The sequence below is a fragment of the Andrographis paniculata genome, unplaced genomic scaffold, assembly GCF_009805555.1.
Source record: "Andrographis paniculata isolate CXL003 unplaced genomic scaffold, ASM980555v1 Contig77END, whole genome shotgun sequence".
Classification (NCBI taxonomy): Eukaryota; Viridiplantae; Streptophyta; class Magnoliopsida; order Lamiales; family Acanthaceae; genus Andrographis; species Andrographis paniculata.
In genome coordinates this window covers 2889497-2906297 of record NW_026137614.1, presented here as the reverse complement: position 1 = coordinate 2906297, position 16801 = coordinate 2889497, and the positions used below count along the sequence as shown (strand labels likewise).

Here is a 16801-nt window from a genome sequence, read left to right as displayed (position 1 = left end):
AATCGTGGATAACTTGTATTATTATTATTATTATTATTATTATTATTATTTAAATTAATTTTTTATACTATTTTATTTTAATTAAAATAATGTATTAGACTGTTTTATTTTATGATTATTAAAACAAGAAAATGTAACTATGAAAAATAAATAAATAACGCAAGGTGCGTTTTGTAATTTATAAATCCTTTTTGTTTTATTGTTATGGTGACTGAATACAACTTTTATTAGAAAAAGGATTGTACTTCTATACATGAATGTGGCAAAATGTAGAAAATAAAATAAATCACATTGGGGTATTCTTTTGGGATTTTTCTTTTTTTGGAATAATAATTCAAATGCAGAGTATTATTTTCTTATAAAAGAAAATATAGTACTATTCGCCCACTTGCACTTTCTTAAAGTGTGTTTGTCTAAGGTTCCGAGTTTGAATAACAGGCGTTCATGAGATATTTTAAATGTAAAATTGATTTTTTAGCATGATATAAAAAAATAAAAAATAAAAAAATAGATGTTTGACTTGATATTTTTTTTAAGAAAAAAATAAAATAAATAGTATATTTAAAATCCAATCTCCCAAACAAACACACCCTTGTCGCTTCTCAATGCATCTTCTAGAGTGCAATCAAATAGTTATACATTCTTCAGTCATTCTTTCACGACAACAAAGCCATCAACTTATTCTCCTATGTCTGCTACCCTATACAATGATTTTTTGGCATTCTAAATTATTAAGAAATTTATTATTTATTTATATAAGTATATTGCAAATCGATTGATTTTTAAAAATCAATCAATATCTCTAAACAAAAATATACCAACCAACCATTATAGGGGAAGCAATATTTGATTATACCCAAATTAAATTGAACCGATAGGCGATTACTCCAGCATTAAATCGCCGACTATAAAATGTTGTAGCAACGACTGTTCTAAGAAATAAACTGAAGTACAATATACAAACAAACAAATAACTAACCTCATCACCAATGAATCAATACTTGTCGATGTCATAAAACTCAATAGTCTTGTATTTCTGGGATATGATCTCCGCCTCAACTTTTCTTGCCGTGTCGCTTGCGCAGCCCACCAGAATCAGAACAGAGGTGCCGGCAAAGCCTCTAAATGCGGTGAGATGCGTAGCTTGTTCGATTACAGCCGGACCTGCAGCAAGTATTGCCAAGAACGCAGAACCGAGGACAGATATCCGGCTGAGAACCTACAGAAAATGTTTGTTTCAAGGGCATTCGGAACTCTGGGATGCAGCCACTGAATTTTTTTTGCATGCAGCCCAGGCTAAAGCTCGATTCAAAAAAGCATATAATACTTGTTTGTGTTTTCAAGAATATCAAGATATCCCAAAGCAATATAGTCGCCGTTTAATAATAAATATTCCAAACTATTCTTTTTATGTAAACTTGCACAAGATTCTCTATTATTTTTGAAAATATTACATGGAATTCCCAAAAAATAAATTTTGTACAATGTTGCAAAAAAGATCAGGGAATCTCATGCAATTTTTAAATCATAAAGAAGAATAGTGTAGACTTTCCAAATCATAAGTAAGTCATAAATAATTTTGCCTAAATAAATGCACTAGTTTGGCAGATCTACAAATTCGATATAATGAAGAAACCATGAAAAGTTAAATGTCATGTGTAGATAAACCCAAGCATTGACTTACACCAAAAATAAAATAAGTAAACAGAATGAGAGTTACAACTCAAACATCACAGAAACATTAACAGGAATCAATAAGTGAATGAATTCATGTAATTTTCAGCTTCAGGGATCTGAAGGAGAATCACATTAAGCCCTAAAAATCTAAGCCTTTTAAATGAATCAAAACACTTTACAGGTCCCAATTTTCCATGAAAATCTTCAAAAACAAACAGTTTAGAAAGTAAAGGAATCAACTTAAGCATAACAGGTATTATTCAGAGGGAAGACATTACCGTTTTAATATATAAAGCGGTACTTTTTCCAGGTCGAACAAGTGGGATCGAAGCACCTTGCCTTTTCAACTGTTCACTAACATCATCGGGATCCAGTTGCAGGAAGGTGTAGTAGTAATTAAAGAATGCTATCAACAGAATGTTTGTTGGCAAGTACAATGAACCTGGAAATTGATGAACATCAGAATTCCAGAAATTATGTTTTCCTTTAGCCAGAAATCGAAGCAGAAATGCAGAACAGAAAATTGCTAAAATTTCCTCCCGACTATATCTTCATGAATATCATCAGGACAATTTCCATAGAAACTCCATTCACCAGAATATTCCATGTTGCAGTTTTCCAATGCAATAAGCAACAATCAGAGTACTAAACTCTAAAGGGGTTTGTAACCATCAAACCGGAAAAGAAAAAGAGACGATTCTTTAGTCAAATACAATGTTATTAAACGGAATTACGCAGAAAAATTCTAGCACCATAAAATAACATGTTCATGCATTAGATGCCTCTAAACTAAATTTTAATCAATCTTAACGCTAGCAGGTAAACAAGCACAAGAGGGAAAAACATATAATCAGTCATACCCCCAGGATTTAAACCTATAGCTGCTTTCTTCAAAACATTCAGACCAGTAAAGCGTGCAAGAGTTCCTGGAAGAGCCAAGGAAGAAGTAGAGAAAATGATTGGCATCACTCCAGAACTATTGACCTGCAGAAAAAAGAAATGTTAAGATATGTATGCATAAACATCAACTATTCCAGTTATACAAGACAATGAAATTCTTAAATTGATTCAATGAAATGAAATGACTATTTTCTGTTCCACAGGAATCCAAAATAATTGCGTCTCCCATGTATCACAACTATACGAAGGAAGCATGAGATATCAATTACTTAAAAGAGAAGAAAGCGGTAGTCATACCATAAAAAGTGTACAGATAGCCAGACATTCGAATATGGAAACAAAGTTTGAATAGACAAGTTGTAAATAGAAACTCAAAAAGCTTATGGAAATCCACATAAATTCCTTAAATAGTGCTGGAGTTGGAAGATCAATTTGTTGAAAAGATACAGAAAACATGAGGAACTGTATATTTCAACTCTATTTTCTACCGTACATTCTATCAATATATATACAATTTCTTGGTACACTAAACAAGAAAAATCCTAAGATCACCCTTTCTCTCAAGATTACTCCATTATATCAATTAGTATTAAAGACAATTTACGAGTTTTAAAAACTATGTGTTACCTTGATTCACTCTACTAATTTACCTGTATTGTCTCCTAAAATGACTCATTCATGATTTCTTGACACTCTCCCTCAAGCTGGCAAACATATGGTGGAACATATGGTGTAAAACAAACCCCAAAACCGGTGAACATATGGTGTACAAACCAGTCTACTTTCTAGCTTCTCTATAATGAAGTGCCCATACTTTGTTTGATCATGGGTGTGTTTGTTTGGATGATTTGTTTTGTTTTCCACTATTCAAAATTTTCTTTCCCCACAAACATCAAATCAATACTTATTTTTTATATTACACTAAAAATCAATTTTCCATTCAAAACATTATATCAATTTCTATTTATATCACATCAAACAACAATTCAAATTCAAAATTTTACTATTCATAATTAAGTGGGATTTTTGAGACCTTGAAGGGTAGGTACGCAGATTTTTGAAGTCCTCCAGCTCCAGCAGCATATCGTGATGCATAATTAAGTGGGATTTTCCTTTCTGCTTCCTGAAAGAAAAAATATACACATCCCACTAAATAACATAAGCAACTTGAGTTTGCGTATAATAGCTTTACAAGATCAACAAACACTCGCCTGAACATACACAATCCCAAGTACTAGCAAGAAGAAGGAAACTATGATGCCTCCAAGTCCAACATAGTTCCCATCTTGAAATGCCTGTGCAACCGTCCTCCCAAATGATGCCGGTAGGTAGGAGATGATATTTGTGAAGATCAAAAGAGATGTACCATTTCCAAGTTTTAAATCTGTAATTCTATCCCCGATGTATGTTGTGAAAGCTGCGCCAAGGGTTAGCAAAATAACAGTAGAGAAGACCCACTGACTGCTGAAGTCATTAACATAAGGGCGAAGATATAGCACTTGGCCAATGGCCTGCCAAGAAAATAAGAGTAAGAATTGTCATATCAATTGTGAAATATAATTTTATATTAAAACATTGAAAGGAATAAAAAACATGGTATAATTGACTAAGGAAAGACAATTATTTTATTCAGGCACATAATTTAGAACTGGGATGTTGTCTATCACACTAATATGGTTTATATAAAACAGACTCCATAAAGTACTTTTCATGCCTTTTATAAGTTTGAACTTGCAAAAGTTTATTTGCAAGAAAATTTTTTTGTGCAGCATCTGACCACTGTGCATCATTACCTGAACCACCGCAAAGCCGACTGATGCATAACGAGTATACTGAAGTACTTTCTTTCTTCCAGCTTCACCTTCTCTTTTCTGAAGCTCTTGCAATTTGGGGTAGATTTGTGTGAGAAGCTGAAAAACAATCTGAGCATTGATAAAGGGAACAATACCAAGAGAGCCTATTCCAAGCCGACCAATACCCCCTCCAGAAAAAGAATCCAGAGTGCCCAACAGGCTATTTTGATCTAAATTACCAGCAAAGGCTTCCCTATTCACACCACCAAGAGGAGTGTATACTCCAACTCGTGACAGGGCCAGAAAACCTAAGAGCTTAAGAAATTTTCCTGGCAATGGACCTTTGAAGAAATCCCCGATATCAATGCTAGTATCTTCTATGGCAGCTGGAAAATGTCAAAGAATCCTAATCAAGGGCCAAAGCAGCAGGTAAACATTTATAACACACTATACTGTAGAAACATATTTAATGGTGAATAAACCTGCAACTCCCTTTGCTGATGAAACTTTATCCTTTCTGGTGCCTGAAGTACTCATAAGAGTTTGAGAAAATAACTCTAAACCACTTTCCCAACTCTTTTTTAAATTTGAGAGGCCATCCGGATTAATCCCCAGTGGATCAAATGCAGAAATCTCACTTCTGGCAAGAAATTCAACATAGACAAGAAAAAAAGAAGATGAAAATCAGATCACAGTAAAGAAAAACCAAACATGTAAATTAGATGGAACTTCCTCAGAAAAAAGCATATATTTCGAAACTCAAAGTCCACTCTTACAAGATCAATTGCTGATTTAATACCTTCGCTTACATGTACTTATCCTGGGGGAAATTCATACACAAGTTACAAAACTGCTACAAGATTCTCAATATCTAGTCTTTTTGTTTCTTCATTTAACTTTCTGGTCACAATGAATGGAAGCAACACAGCAGTAGATTCAATCTAAGAATGTGTTTGACTGCACCTACAACAAAACTATCAATATGAAAAAAGCAAAATCAACATAAAGTCATCGTATCCAGCAAATTCATATATTTTATTCAAGCATTCTAGTAAGTTCAGAGTTCATATTTGATTCTCATCAGAAACTAGCTGCTTAACAGCATCACATATAAAGTGTGACTCAATGTGTTACTTGCATTTATTCCATAATCAAATCCATTCGGTAATCATGATTAAACTAAATGGTTTTTGATATATTATACTACAACAGATTAATGCAAATGCAGTTCAGGCAGCTTAAAAATAGCCATTCTTTATACCTCAAAAGAAATTAAGCATCTAATAGCCGTAGAAAAAACCTAAGCACTTAAGCAGCCTATATATGTATGAAAAATCAAGAAAAATGAGTTGTCTTAAACAGGACACAACAACAAAAACGTTACAACAGAAGCAAAGCCAGGGGAACTTGTGAAAACTTTGAAATTACGACAAAGCTTGTAAAAATACGAAACCCAAACACGATAAAACCTTCGAAAATTTTGAAATGGAAAACAAAACACTGGAAAATAACGAGTTCAATGTAGTAGCGGGTACCTTTGGTTGTGGCTGCCGCTGCTGCTTTTCCCGGGAATACTGAGAGTGGCCCTGCATATGGAGTTCCTCTGGGTCTTGGCGGCATAACTGCTAGTCTTGGAAAGATTTTTTGATGTAGATTTGTGATTCAGAGAAGTGTTGGCGGTAGAGAAGGCGGATGAAGAAATTTGGCGGATTGAAATCAACATTATCTCGACCAACACGAGATGCTGGAGAGAGACGAGAGAAGAGAATAGACTTGCCCAATGGTCTCGAACCGGCGGTTGGAACCTCCGGTTCTCCGGAGCCAACCGGCGGTTCCGGTTTGTACCGGAACCACCACCGAAACCGAAACGGAAACCGATTTTTAATGGTTCGGTTGGATTTTTCTCCCAACAGCAAACCGCCAGGGGTTTGGGTTATTATTCCTCTGTCCACTAACAAATTATCCATTTTTTTTATTTTGGTCTATCCAATAATAAAAGTATATATTTTTTATAGTAATTGTACTATCTATCTAATATTACAAATACCCTTACAACTTACAATATATTACACAAATGTTTTATTTTTATATCACACAATACAAATAAAGTTATTTTATTCATTTCCACCTTCTTTTTACTACTTCCCAATATAATATTAATATTTTTAAAACTTCGTATAAAAGGAAAACAAATACATAGATATGGAATAAAAATGAGTATTAACGAATACATAGATATGAATGTAAAGAGCACTCCTTCGTAAATACGAAAATTTACTTAAACTGAATCTAATAAAATAGTACTATTATTAATATAATTTTTATATAATATATAAATAATAAATATATATATCTTAATAAAATCAAAATAAATATAAATATTTTTTTAATAAATTAACATTGTAAAAAATAAATAAATATAAATATGCAGTTCAAAACTGGAATAGTCCGTAATTAAAATTTTCAAATCGAAATCATAATCGTGATTCGAAAAGTTCGATTTCCTTTCGTACTTTTGATAAATTAATAATCGACTATTTCAAATCATAACTAATGTTTCGAACTGTTTTGACAAATTTAGAAGAAAAATCATGGAATGAAAGTGTATTCTTATTTCATTGCATGGATATAATTTATGTTCTCATATTTAATAGTTTTCTAAATTTTGTCCATTTAATAGTAATTTTCTAAAAAATAGTTTATGTCAAATATAGTCTAACAATCTATTTAGAACAATTAATTAATAAGTATTTATGAATTTCTTTATCTTCTCTCTACATTAATATTTATCTTGGTTTCCATTATACATATATATATATTTAAGATTATATTATCATTATTATTATTATTATACTTTATTTTCCTGCATTAATTTATATTAGTAGTATATATTATATTCTATTTCGTCCCACCAAATTATGTCAATTTTTTTTTGTCCCATTCAATTATACTATTTTTTTAAATGCAAAAATTTAAAAATTTAATAACAATTAAATCTCAATGTCCCTTAAAGATGGTCTAGTACCGTGAGATGAATTCGTAATCATAAGGTCATTCGTATTAGGTTTGGTAAAACGTATTTGTTATTCCTATTATATTTTGTGTTGAATTGTGTGCAATGGAAGTTTTTTTTTTTTGGATGAACACATAATGTTCTCTTAGTCCTACCGGAAAAGAATTTTTTTTTTTGGGGATTTTGTAGTAAATTAAGAGTGAAAATGAATTATTTGGGATTTTATAGTAATTAAGAGTAAAAATCTTAGTCAGGTGAGTAAGATTTTTTTGCGATTTTATGTATAAAGTAATTATACATGTAATTTTTATATTTCTAATTTATGTAAAAATTAAATATATTAATTTATGATTATTTTTATTGAAATAGAAAAAGAATATTTGAATTAAATATGGGGCTAAATTGCACAAAATCCACGTGTGATTTCGTGAAATTGCACCAAATCTCTGTACTTCTAAAACTGCGTCAAACTCCCTCGTAGTTTCATAAACTTTGCGTCTAAGCTCTTCAGCGGTCCTTATTTAATGGTATTTGACCTAAATGCGCTCAAATTGCGAATAAATTTTAGAATAAAAATAAACTCCTAAAAGTTGAGAAAAATAACTATTTTTAGTATATTTACTATTTTTCAGAGTAAATATAAAAATAAATAAATATATTTATAATTTTAGGGATTTATAAATTGTGATTCTAAAATTTATTCGCAATTTGAGGTAAATAACCTTAAATAAGGACCACTGAGGGGGTTAGACGCAAAATTTATGAAATTATGAAAGAGTTTGATCGCAGTTTTAGAAATAATGAAGATTTGATACAATTTCATGAAATATCAGATGAATTTTGTGCAATTTAACCTAAATATGGAGTGAAGTATGGTTCTTATAGTTCTTTTTCTATTCATCTTGCAAACAATTAAGGCCAAGTCAATACAACAAATTTTAGATTAATAATACGAAACCATTACTAACAGACGGAAATAATTTGGAATTACATTTTTTCAATACTATATTTTAAGTTTATATTTGGATATTTACGAATTTAGAAATAAAGAGGATGTGTTTGTTTGGAGATTTGGATTTTGAGTTGGGATTTGAATAGTAAAAATTTTGAATTTGAATAGTTGTATAATATGATATAAATAGATGTTGATGTAATTTTTTGAATGTAAAATTAATTTTTATTATAATATAAATAATAAAAAATAGGTGTTTGATTTGATATTTTCGGGGAGGGGGGAAATTGTGGATAAATATTAGAATTTTATTAAAATCCTTCCAACGAACAAACCCTATATATATATATATATAAAGATATAGATATATATGTTGTGCGCAAGTGGATCTCAGTAATTTGAAGCCACACCAATGGCGTCCATATCCTTAGCCAATTCTAGAGCGTCGCAATTAAACAATTTGGATTCCTGCTCGAGCATGGCGGAGCTGAAGCAGCGCCACGCTTGTATCGTCAAGCTCGGTCTCTCCTCCGACAATGACGCCATGGGCCGCGTTATCAAATTCTGCTCGCTCTCAAAATCAGCGGATTTGGATTATGCCCTCAAGGTGTTCGATACATTGCCCCGCCCAGATGCTTTCATATATAACACCATCTTCAGAGGGTATTTACAGGAACACATGTATAGACGCTGCATTGTCTTATACGCCAAGATGCTGGATAGTTTCGTGACTCCGAATAAATTTTCATTTCCTCCTGTTATACGAGCCTGTTGCGTCGATTTAGCGGTTAAAGAAGGGAAGCAAGTCCATGCTCAGGTGATTAAATTTGGATTTGGTCAGGATTCTTTCTGTCAGAACAATTTGATTCATATGTACGTGAACTTTGATTCCTTGGAGGAAGGGAGGAGGGTGTTTGATAATTTGGAAAAGAAGGATGATGTTTCTTGGACTACATTGATCAGTGGTTATTCAAGTCAGGGATTTGTTGGCGAAGCTCTCGGCATTTTCGAGTCATTGCCGGTGAAAAATTCGGCGGCTTGGAATGCTGTGATAGCAGCTTTTGTACAGAACAACAGGTTTCATGAGGCCATCAGTTTGTTCAATAGGATGAGAAACGAAAATGTGTCGATTGATAAGTTCGTGGCCGCGAGCATGCTGTCAGCTTGTACGGGGCTCGGCGCATTGAAGCAGGGCGAATGGATACACGACTATATCAACAGTAGCGGGATTGAAGTGGATGCTAAATTAGCTACAACAATTATCGATATGTATTGTAAGTGCGGGTGTGTGGATAAAGCTTTGGAACTATTCAATGGCTTGTCTTGTAAAGGCATTTCGTCGTGGAATTGTATGATCGGCGGCTTAGCAATGCACGGTAAAGGCAAGGCCGCTATTGACCTGTTTAAAAAAATGGAGGCAGCTACGGCGAGGCCTGATTACATAACATTTGTGAATGTGTTAACCGCGTGCGCGCATTCAGGATTAGTCGAGGAAGGGAGGTATTATTTTTCTTACATGACTGAAGCTTATGGCATTGTTCCGGGAATTGAGCATTATGGTTGCTTTGTGGATTTGCTCGGGAGGGCAGGATTGTTAGTCGAAGCGAGGAAAGTTATAGATGATATGCCTGTAAGAGCTGATGCTGGAGTTTTAGGTGCTCTACTCGGGGCGTGTCGAATCCATGGAAATATTGACATGGCAGAGGAGATCGGAAAGCAGGTTATTGAACTCGACCCGAATAACAGCGGACGGTATGTCCTCTTGGCTAATCTTTACGCGAAAGCCGGTAGATGGGAAGAAGTTGCGAATATTAGGAAGTTAATGAATGATCGGGGAGTCAAAAAGGTCGCGGGGTTTTCCATTGTTGAGTTAGAAGGTAGTGTAAATGAGTTCATTGCTGGGGGAAGAACACATCCACAAGCTACGGAGATTTACGCGAAAGTTGAAGAAATGCTGGGCTGTATCAAAGATCTTGGATACGTGCCGGACAGCGATGGATTGGTGTACGATGTAAGTGAGGAGGAAATGGAGAATCCGTTGCACTACCATAGCGAAAAGCTCGCGATTGCTTTTTCGCTGCTGAAAAGTAAACATGGAGAAACTATTCGAATTACGAAGAACTTGAGAGTCTGCAAAGACTGCCATCGAGCGAGCAAGCTGATTTCGAAGGCCTTCGACAGGGAAATCATTGTGAGGGATAGGAACAGGTTTCACCATTTCAAAGGAGGATTATGTTCGTGTAACGATTACTGGTGAAGGAAAACGATCTTTTTGTTATTGCTGAAAAGATTCGAATACATGAACAAGGTTGTTGTGAAATTATATACGAATCGAACACTTGTAATTCACTCAAAGACATTCAGCAATTCAAAGAACTTAAAGAATCTTTTATTATATCGAAATCAAAGGACTCGGACTCAGTTATACCCAAATATCAATCGAACCAACGCAAAACACTCAACCTCGACCAAAACTACAAACGACATCCACGGAAACGCACAATCACGCTAACCAAACCACAATCTATGGAAACGCAAACATTTTAGGTCTAATTTCATCACGGACAATCAATATACACCGCGAACAACCAAAACAGACCCGAATCAAGAAAGCAAACCGATGGAAAGCTTTAGAACTCGTCGAACGTCAAAGCGCAGTATCGAAGCTCAAGATTCGCCGGACAGATCATCGGAAAACAGACCAGGAATATCGATCGAAGAGCGCCGTCGAGAGGGTAGGGTTTTATGGAGAGACAGATCGCGATTGAGAGAATAAAGAGTGAACCCGGTTCAAATACAAAACCATTTATATATAAGGCTCAAGATCAGATCCAACGGCCCAGATTCATTCCCTCAATCCAACGGCTGCTATCACATCTCATCATAGCCGGGTCGGGTAGCGGGTACTGAATCCGGGTTTCAGATGGACGGGTCGGGTTGAGTGTTGTTGGGCCTCCAACAGTCATAGGCCCAAAACCATCACAAATCTCCACCTTTTTGGGCTGAAAAATGTGTCAAAACTGGGCGTCTTCACAGTCCGAGCATTCAATGATTTCAGTCTTTTAACCTGCGGACTTATTAACGTGATTAGTATCCACAAATTTTAATTACACAAAAAAAAACAATTTACAGTAACAAAAAAAACAAAAACAGTGTGTTTTGGCACCTTAAAACACAGAATTTTAAGTTCTACAGTTTTTACAAAATTCTAATCAAAAGTATCGATATACACTGTTTTCTTACACAAATTGAATTTTGTTACCGACAAAACCTTTGTTCCCATGTCCGCAGAATTGTATTCGGAAGGAATTTTTTCAAGTTTTAAAAAACCTTTAGACACAACATCTCGAATAAAATGAAATATAACATCTATGTGTTTGGTACGATTATGAAAAACTGGATTTTTACAAAGTTGAATCCTCGATTGACTATCCGAAGACACTGTTACTTCATTGTTCAAGTATTTTAGTTCATTTAAAAGTCCATTTAGCCACAGAGCTTCTTTTAAAGCTTCGGTAATTGCAACATATTCCGACTCCGTCGTAGGAAGAGCCACAATATGTTGTAATTGTGACTTTCAACTAATGCAAGAACCACATAAAGTAAACAAGTAAGATGTAGTAGACTTCCTAGTGTCTCTATCGTTCGCATAATTTGAATCAACATAGCCAATCAAATCAATATCATGCACATGTCTACCAAATACCAAGCCTATGTCTAAAGTACCCACCAAATACCTAAAAACACACTTAAGAGCATTCCAATGTTCTATACCCGGGTTAGTCATGTATCGACTCAAAGAACTAATAGCATATGCTAAATCCGGCCTAGTACACACCATCAAATACATGATAGAACCTATGGCATTAGAGTAAGGAACATTCTTCATATAAATCACATCATTTTCAGATTTAGGGCATTGCTCTTTTGACAAAATGAAGTTAGATGTGAGAGGGACATATGAGGGTTTTGCATCACACATAAAAAAACTTTTTCAGAATTTTTCTAATATAAGTGGACTGATTTAAAAACAGCAAGTTTTCTTTCCTATTCCTCACTATATTCATACCAATAATTACTTTTGCATCCCCTAAATATTTCATATCAAATTTTTTGCTTAAGCAATCTTTCACATGATTTATTGTTTCCAAACTATGACCCATTAACAACATATCATCAACATATAACAACAAGAAAACCGGATGCTTACATGCTATTTTAAAATACAAACAATGGTCAAACTATTTCTAGTGAATTCCAAAGATTTCATGAATTCATCAATTTTAAAATTCCATTGTCTAGGAGATTGTTTTAACCCATAAAGTGATTTCTTTAAAAGACAAACATGATTTATTTTATTTTTATCAAGATAACCCTCGGGTTGTCTCATATATATCTTTTCAAACAAATCACCATGTAAAAATGTTGTTTTTACATCTAATTGTTTTAACTTCCAATTAAAATAAACAACCAAAGCAAGCATGACACGTATAGTGGCATATTTAACAACAGAAGCAAAAATCTCATTGTAATCTATCCCCTCATTTTGAGTATAACCTTTTGCAACTAATTTTGCCTTAAACCTAACTCCATTTTCATCTTGTTTTACCTTGTAAATCCATTTACAATCAACTATAGACCCGTTAAGCAACCTAGGAACTAACTCCCACGTGTTATTGTTCTTTAAAGACTCAATCTCTTCATTCATTGTCTTAACCCATTCTTTTTTATATTTTGATTTCATTGCCTCATTAAATGACTTTGGTTCATTTCCATCTAATGACTCAAACACATTATAAGAAAATTGATCAATATCAAAATCATTAAATCTATGGGACTGTCTAATATTCCTTGTACTTCTATCCCTAGCAAGTTGATAATTTTCCAGATTTTGATTGTCAATTTCAGCATTTTCAGAATCAATTTCCACATTTTCAGAATCTGAATTTTCATCCAGATTCTGCCTTTCAGGGTCAGTCCCCATGAACTGATCTGAAAATTCAGAAACAGTTGTTTCTGCCGGTTCAGCTCCCGGCAGAAACAGTCTGCTCACCCATTCCAGGTTCATCACTACTTAGTTCATAGAGATGATGCTCCACCTCATTTCGAATGTTGCTAGGAGCACTGTTAATAGCAATTTCCTCATTTAAGGATTGTTTTGTTGTTAAACAAGGCATGTCATATTCATTGAATATAACATCTCTACTTATAAAAGTTTTAAAACCTGGTTTAGAAGTTACCCATAGCCTATATCCCTTAACTCCATCAGGATAACCTAGAAATACACATTTCTCATCTCTAGGCTCTAACTTGTCATTGAAAATACGCAAAAAGGCTGAACAGCCAAACACTTTTAAGTTTGATAAATCCACTATCTTCCTACTCCACCTAAACTGTTCACCCTTTAAAGGTACAGATAGAGACCTATTTATCAAATAAGCCGTTGTTTTAATGACCTCACCCCAAAAGCGTTTTGATAAACCCGAGGAAGCTAACAAGCTTCGAACTCTTTCCAATAGAGTTCGGTTCATCCGCTCGGCCACCCCATTTTGTTGGGGTGTGTAAGGGGTTGTTTTATGACGCCTAATTCCATTTTCAACACAAAAGCTATCAAACCACTCATTACAATACTCTAAACCATTATCTGTCCTTAAACATTTTATCTTTTTGTCCGTTTGATTTTCAATCAAAATCTTCCAATTTTTAAAGGTTTAAAAAACATCATATTTTTGTTTTAACAAAAATTCTCAAACTTTTCTTGAAACATCATCAATTATTGACAAGAAATATTTACTCCCACCATGTGTGGGTTCACTAGAAAGGCCCCATACATTGGAGTGTAAATATTCCAAGACATCTCTTGAAAGAATTTTATTTTCAGCGGTAATTTTAGGGAAAGAAACTCTATGATGTTTTCCATAAATGCAATTTTTATAAAAAGGCATAGCTGAAACTTTTTCATCACCAAAATTACCGGATTTTTGCAAAATCTCTAATCCTCTATTACTCAAGTGACCTAATCTTTTATGCCACAATGCAGTTTTTTCAAAAGCAACATTTACCACATGCTCAAATTTTAAAACAGATACAACAGTCACTATGTAAAGATTATTTCTCATTTCAACTTTAATAACAACCAAAGAGCCTTTTATAATTTTCATATAATTCCCTCCCCACTTCCTCTCTAATCATAGGGAAGATAAACCCGCACAAGAAAGCAAATTACTTGACAAATCAGGCACATGATGCACATTTGATAGTTGTACCACAGATCCAGAACTGAATTTTAAAGAAACAGTCTATATTCCCTCAACTCTACAAATTCTATTATCCGCTATAGAGACATTGCAATTTGTAAGAGTTTTATAGTCCAAAAAAAATTCTTTAAAAGGTGTCATGTGATAAGTGCACATTGAATCTAATAACCATTCATTTTTGTTAAAAACAATCATTTTATAACATTCAACAGTAATGGCAAAAACATCACCCAAACAATTCTCTTGTAAAATCAAATTTGCTTGTTCATTTGAATTATTATTTGGGGCTGCTGAAACATTGCTTACATTGTTACTATTGTTATTGGAGTTTCTATTTTTCCTAGGGCAATTCCTAATGAAGTGTGAAGGATCCCCACAATTAAAGCAACGTTTAATATACTTAGAAGGGGTTTGTGACCTATTTTTAGACTTACTTCTAGACTTCTTCTTATGTTGACTATTATAGGAACTACTCAATTGCTTATTGTTATTGGAAGAAGAGTCATTCTTGTTTTGTCTAAAGGGAGATCTACCCCTAATATGCATAACTTCACCATGTGACTGTTTATTAGCTTTATAAAGTTGCAAATCCATTTCTTTACTTTTTAGACCATTTATGACCACATCAAGAGTGATAACATCCATACAATATTTTATAGCTGATTTTACATCTGAATATGAACTAGGAATGGCATTTAACAAGACAATAGAGCTGTAATCATCTATGTTTTTATCTCCTGTGAGTTTTATATCTTGTATTAATTTGGTAAAAACATCTAAATTTTCATCTATTGTCTTAGAAAGGTCTAATTTAAAGCTAAAGAACTTTTCCAAATGGTGTATTCTATTTAGGAGAGATGTTTCAGTAAACATATTATTTAGTTTGTCCCACAAATCCTTAGCCGATTCATAAACCCTTAATTTTCTAATTACATGATCAGCTAGGTTCAAAATAATGCACAATGACGCAAGTTCATCCAGCCCATTCCTCTTTACAGTAGGAATTTCAGCTTCTGGATCAAGTTCAACGGCTCTTATTAATCTTTAAATTACAATGACACTTCTCATTTTTTGTTTCCAAATAGCAAAATCAGTTTTTCCATCAAAAAGTTGTATATTAAAGTATGCTTGGTTTAACATTTTGACAAGAAAAATTATCTAAACCAGCAGAGATTACTTAATTTCACACAGGCAGATATTTTTTGAAAACAAATTTTGCTTTCCAAAACAAAAATGATACCAATCAGATGTGCAATTTACACACAGTAGATTTTCAGCTTATCCACCAAAAAATTTCCAAAATACCCAATAGCCAACACAGACAGATTTAATTGGGAATAACAAGGTAGCAGTTTGCTAGCCCAATTAATCACCAACAAATGTAATTTTAAGTAAACACTTCACAAAGTCTAACTGACCGCGAGTTAGTTTCTTTGAAAAAATCAACTTACATGCAGTTACTTAACCCAAAACAGATTTACAGTTACTGTAAATCACTCACAGCCACAATCAATTCACAGAAAACTCCCACAAAACAAGCACAACACACTGATTTGAATAATAAACCGAAATTTTACCCAACTCCAAGCTCCGCAACAGTTCTTTGGCTTTCTTTTTATAATCCAAAGAAATCCTCCTGTAAAAAATTTGTTCACTGCACACTCAAAACACAGATTAGTAATATTTGGATGCTTCAATTAAGAAACTTATACAAATTCAGCCTCTATGGTTGAATTTCAATATCAAAACTCCTTCGAAAACCAACTCTGGTTCTTTTCAAGGAGATACTCACGATCCAGTATAAGAGAGAAACCAATAAAAGAATGTTTTCTTCTTCAACTAGATCAAACACTAATCTAGGGTATGAACCAGGATAGAGAGAACAAGGAGTTCCCAAAATATCGAAGATTTCAAAAAACCAATGAATAGAAAAACAAGCCCTACGGCTCTGATACCACTTGTTGTGAAATTATATACGAATCGAACACTTATAATTCACTCAAAGACATTTAGCAATTCAAAGAAACTAAACAATCTTTTATTATATCGAAATTAAAGAACTCGGACTCAGTTATACCCAAATATATCAACCGAACCAACGCAAACACTCAACCTCGACCCAAACCACAAACGACATCCACAGAAACTCATAATCACGCTAACCAAACCACAACCTATGGAAACGCTAACATTCTAAATTTAATTTCAT

The 16801-nt window shown here is 33.7% G+C and overlaps 2 protein-coding genes across 6 annotated transcripts; one reads left to right on the top strand and one right to left on the bottom strand.

Annotated features, from left to right (window-relative positions):
* Positions 1-815: 815 nt before the first annotated feature.
* Positions 816-6123, bottom strand: LOC127239394 (preprotein translocase subunit SCY1, chloroplastic). Of its 5 annotated transcripts, none has more exons than XM_051257515.1 (9): positions 5906-6041; positions 5170-5333; positions 4853-5010; positions 4371-4756; positions 3785-4088; positions 3611-3696; positions 2538-2661; positions 1956-2119; positions 816-1219 (listed from the first exon to the last, which is right to left on the bottom strand). In XM_051257515.1, the coding sequence occupies exons 3-9, from the start codon at positions 4905-4907 to the stop codon at positions 995-997; spliced, it is 1344 nt and encodes a 447-aa protein (XP_051113472.1). In that variant the 5' UTR covers positions 4908-5010; positions 5170-5333; positions 5906-6041; the 3' UTR covers positions 816-994. The 5 variants fall into 5 exon arrangements, with proteins under 5 accessions (XP_051113472.1, XP_051113471.1, XP_051113469.1 ...); XM_051257514.1 differs by having other exon boundaries at positions 4853-5007; positions 5180-5333; XM_051257512.1 differs by having other exon boundaries at positions 4853-5007; positions 5180-5344; positions 5906-6038.
* Positions 6124-8719: 2596 nt separating this feature from the next.
* On the top strand, positions 8720-10743 carry LOC127266691 (pentatricopeptide repeat-containing protein At5g66520-like). Its single transcript, XM_051297041.1, has one exon. The coding sequence runs from the start codon at positions 8748-8750 to the stop codon at positions 10590-10592; it is 1845 nt and encodes a 614-aa protein (XP_051152998.1). The 5' UTR covers positions 8720-8747; the 3' UTR covers positions 10593-10743.
* The last annotated feature ends 6058 nt before the right edge of the window (positions 10744-16801 follow it).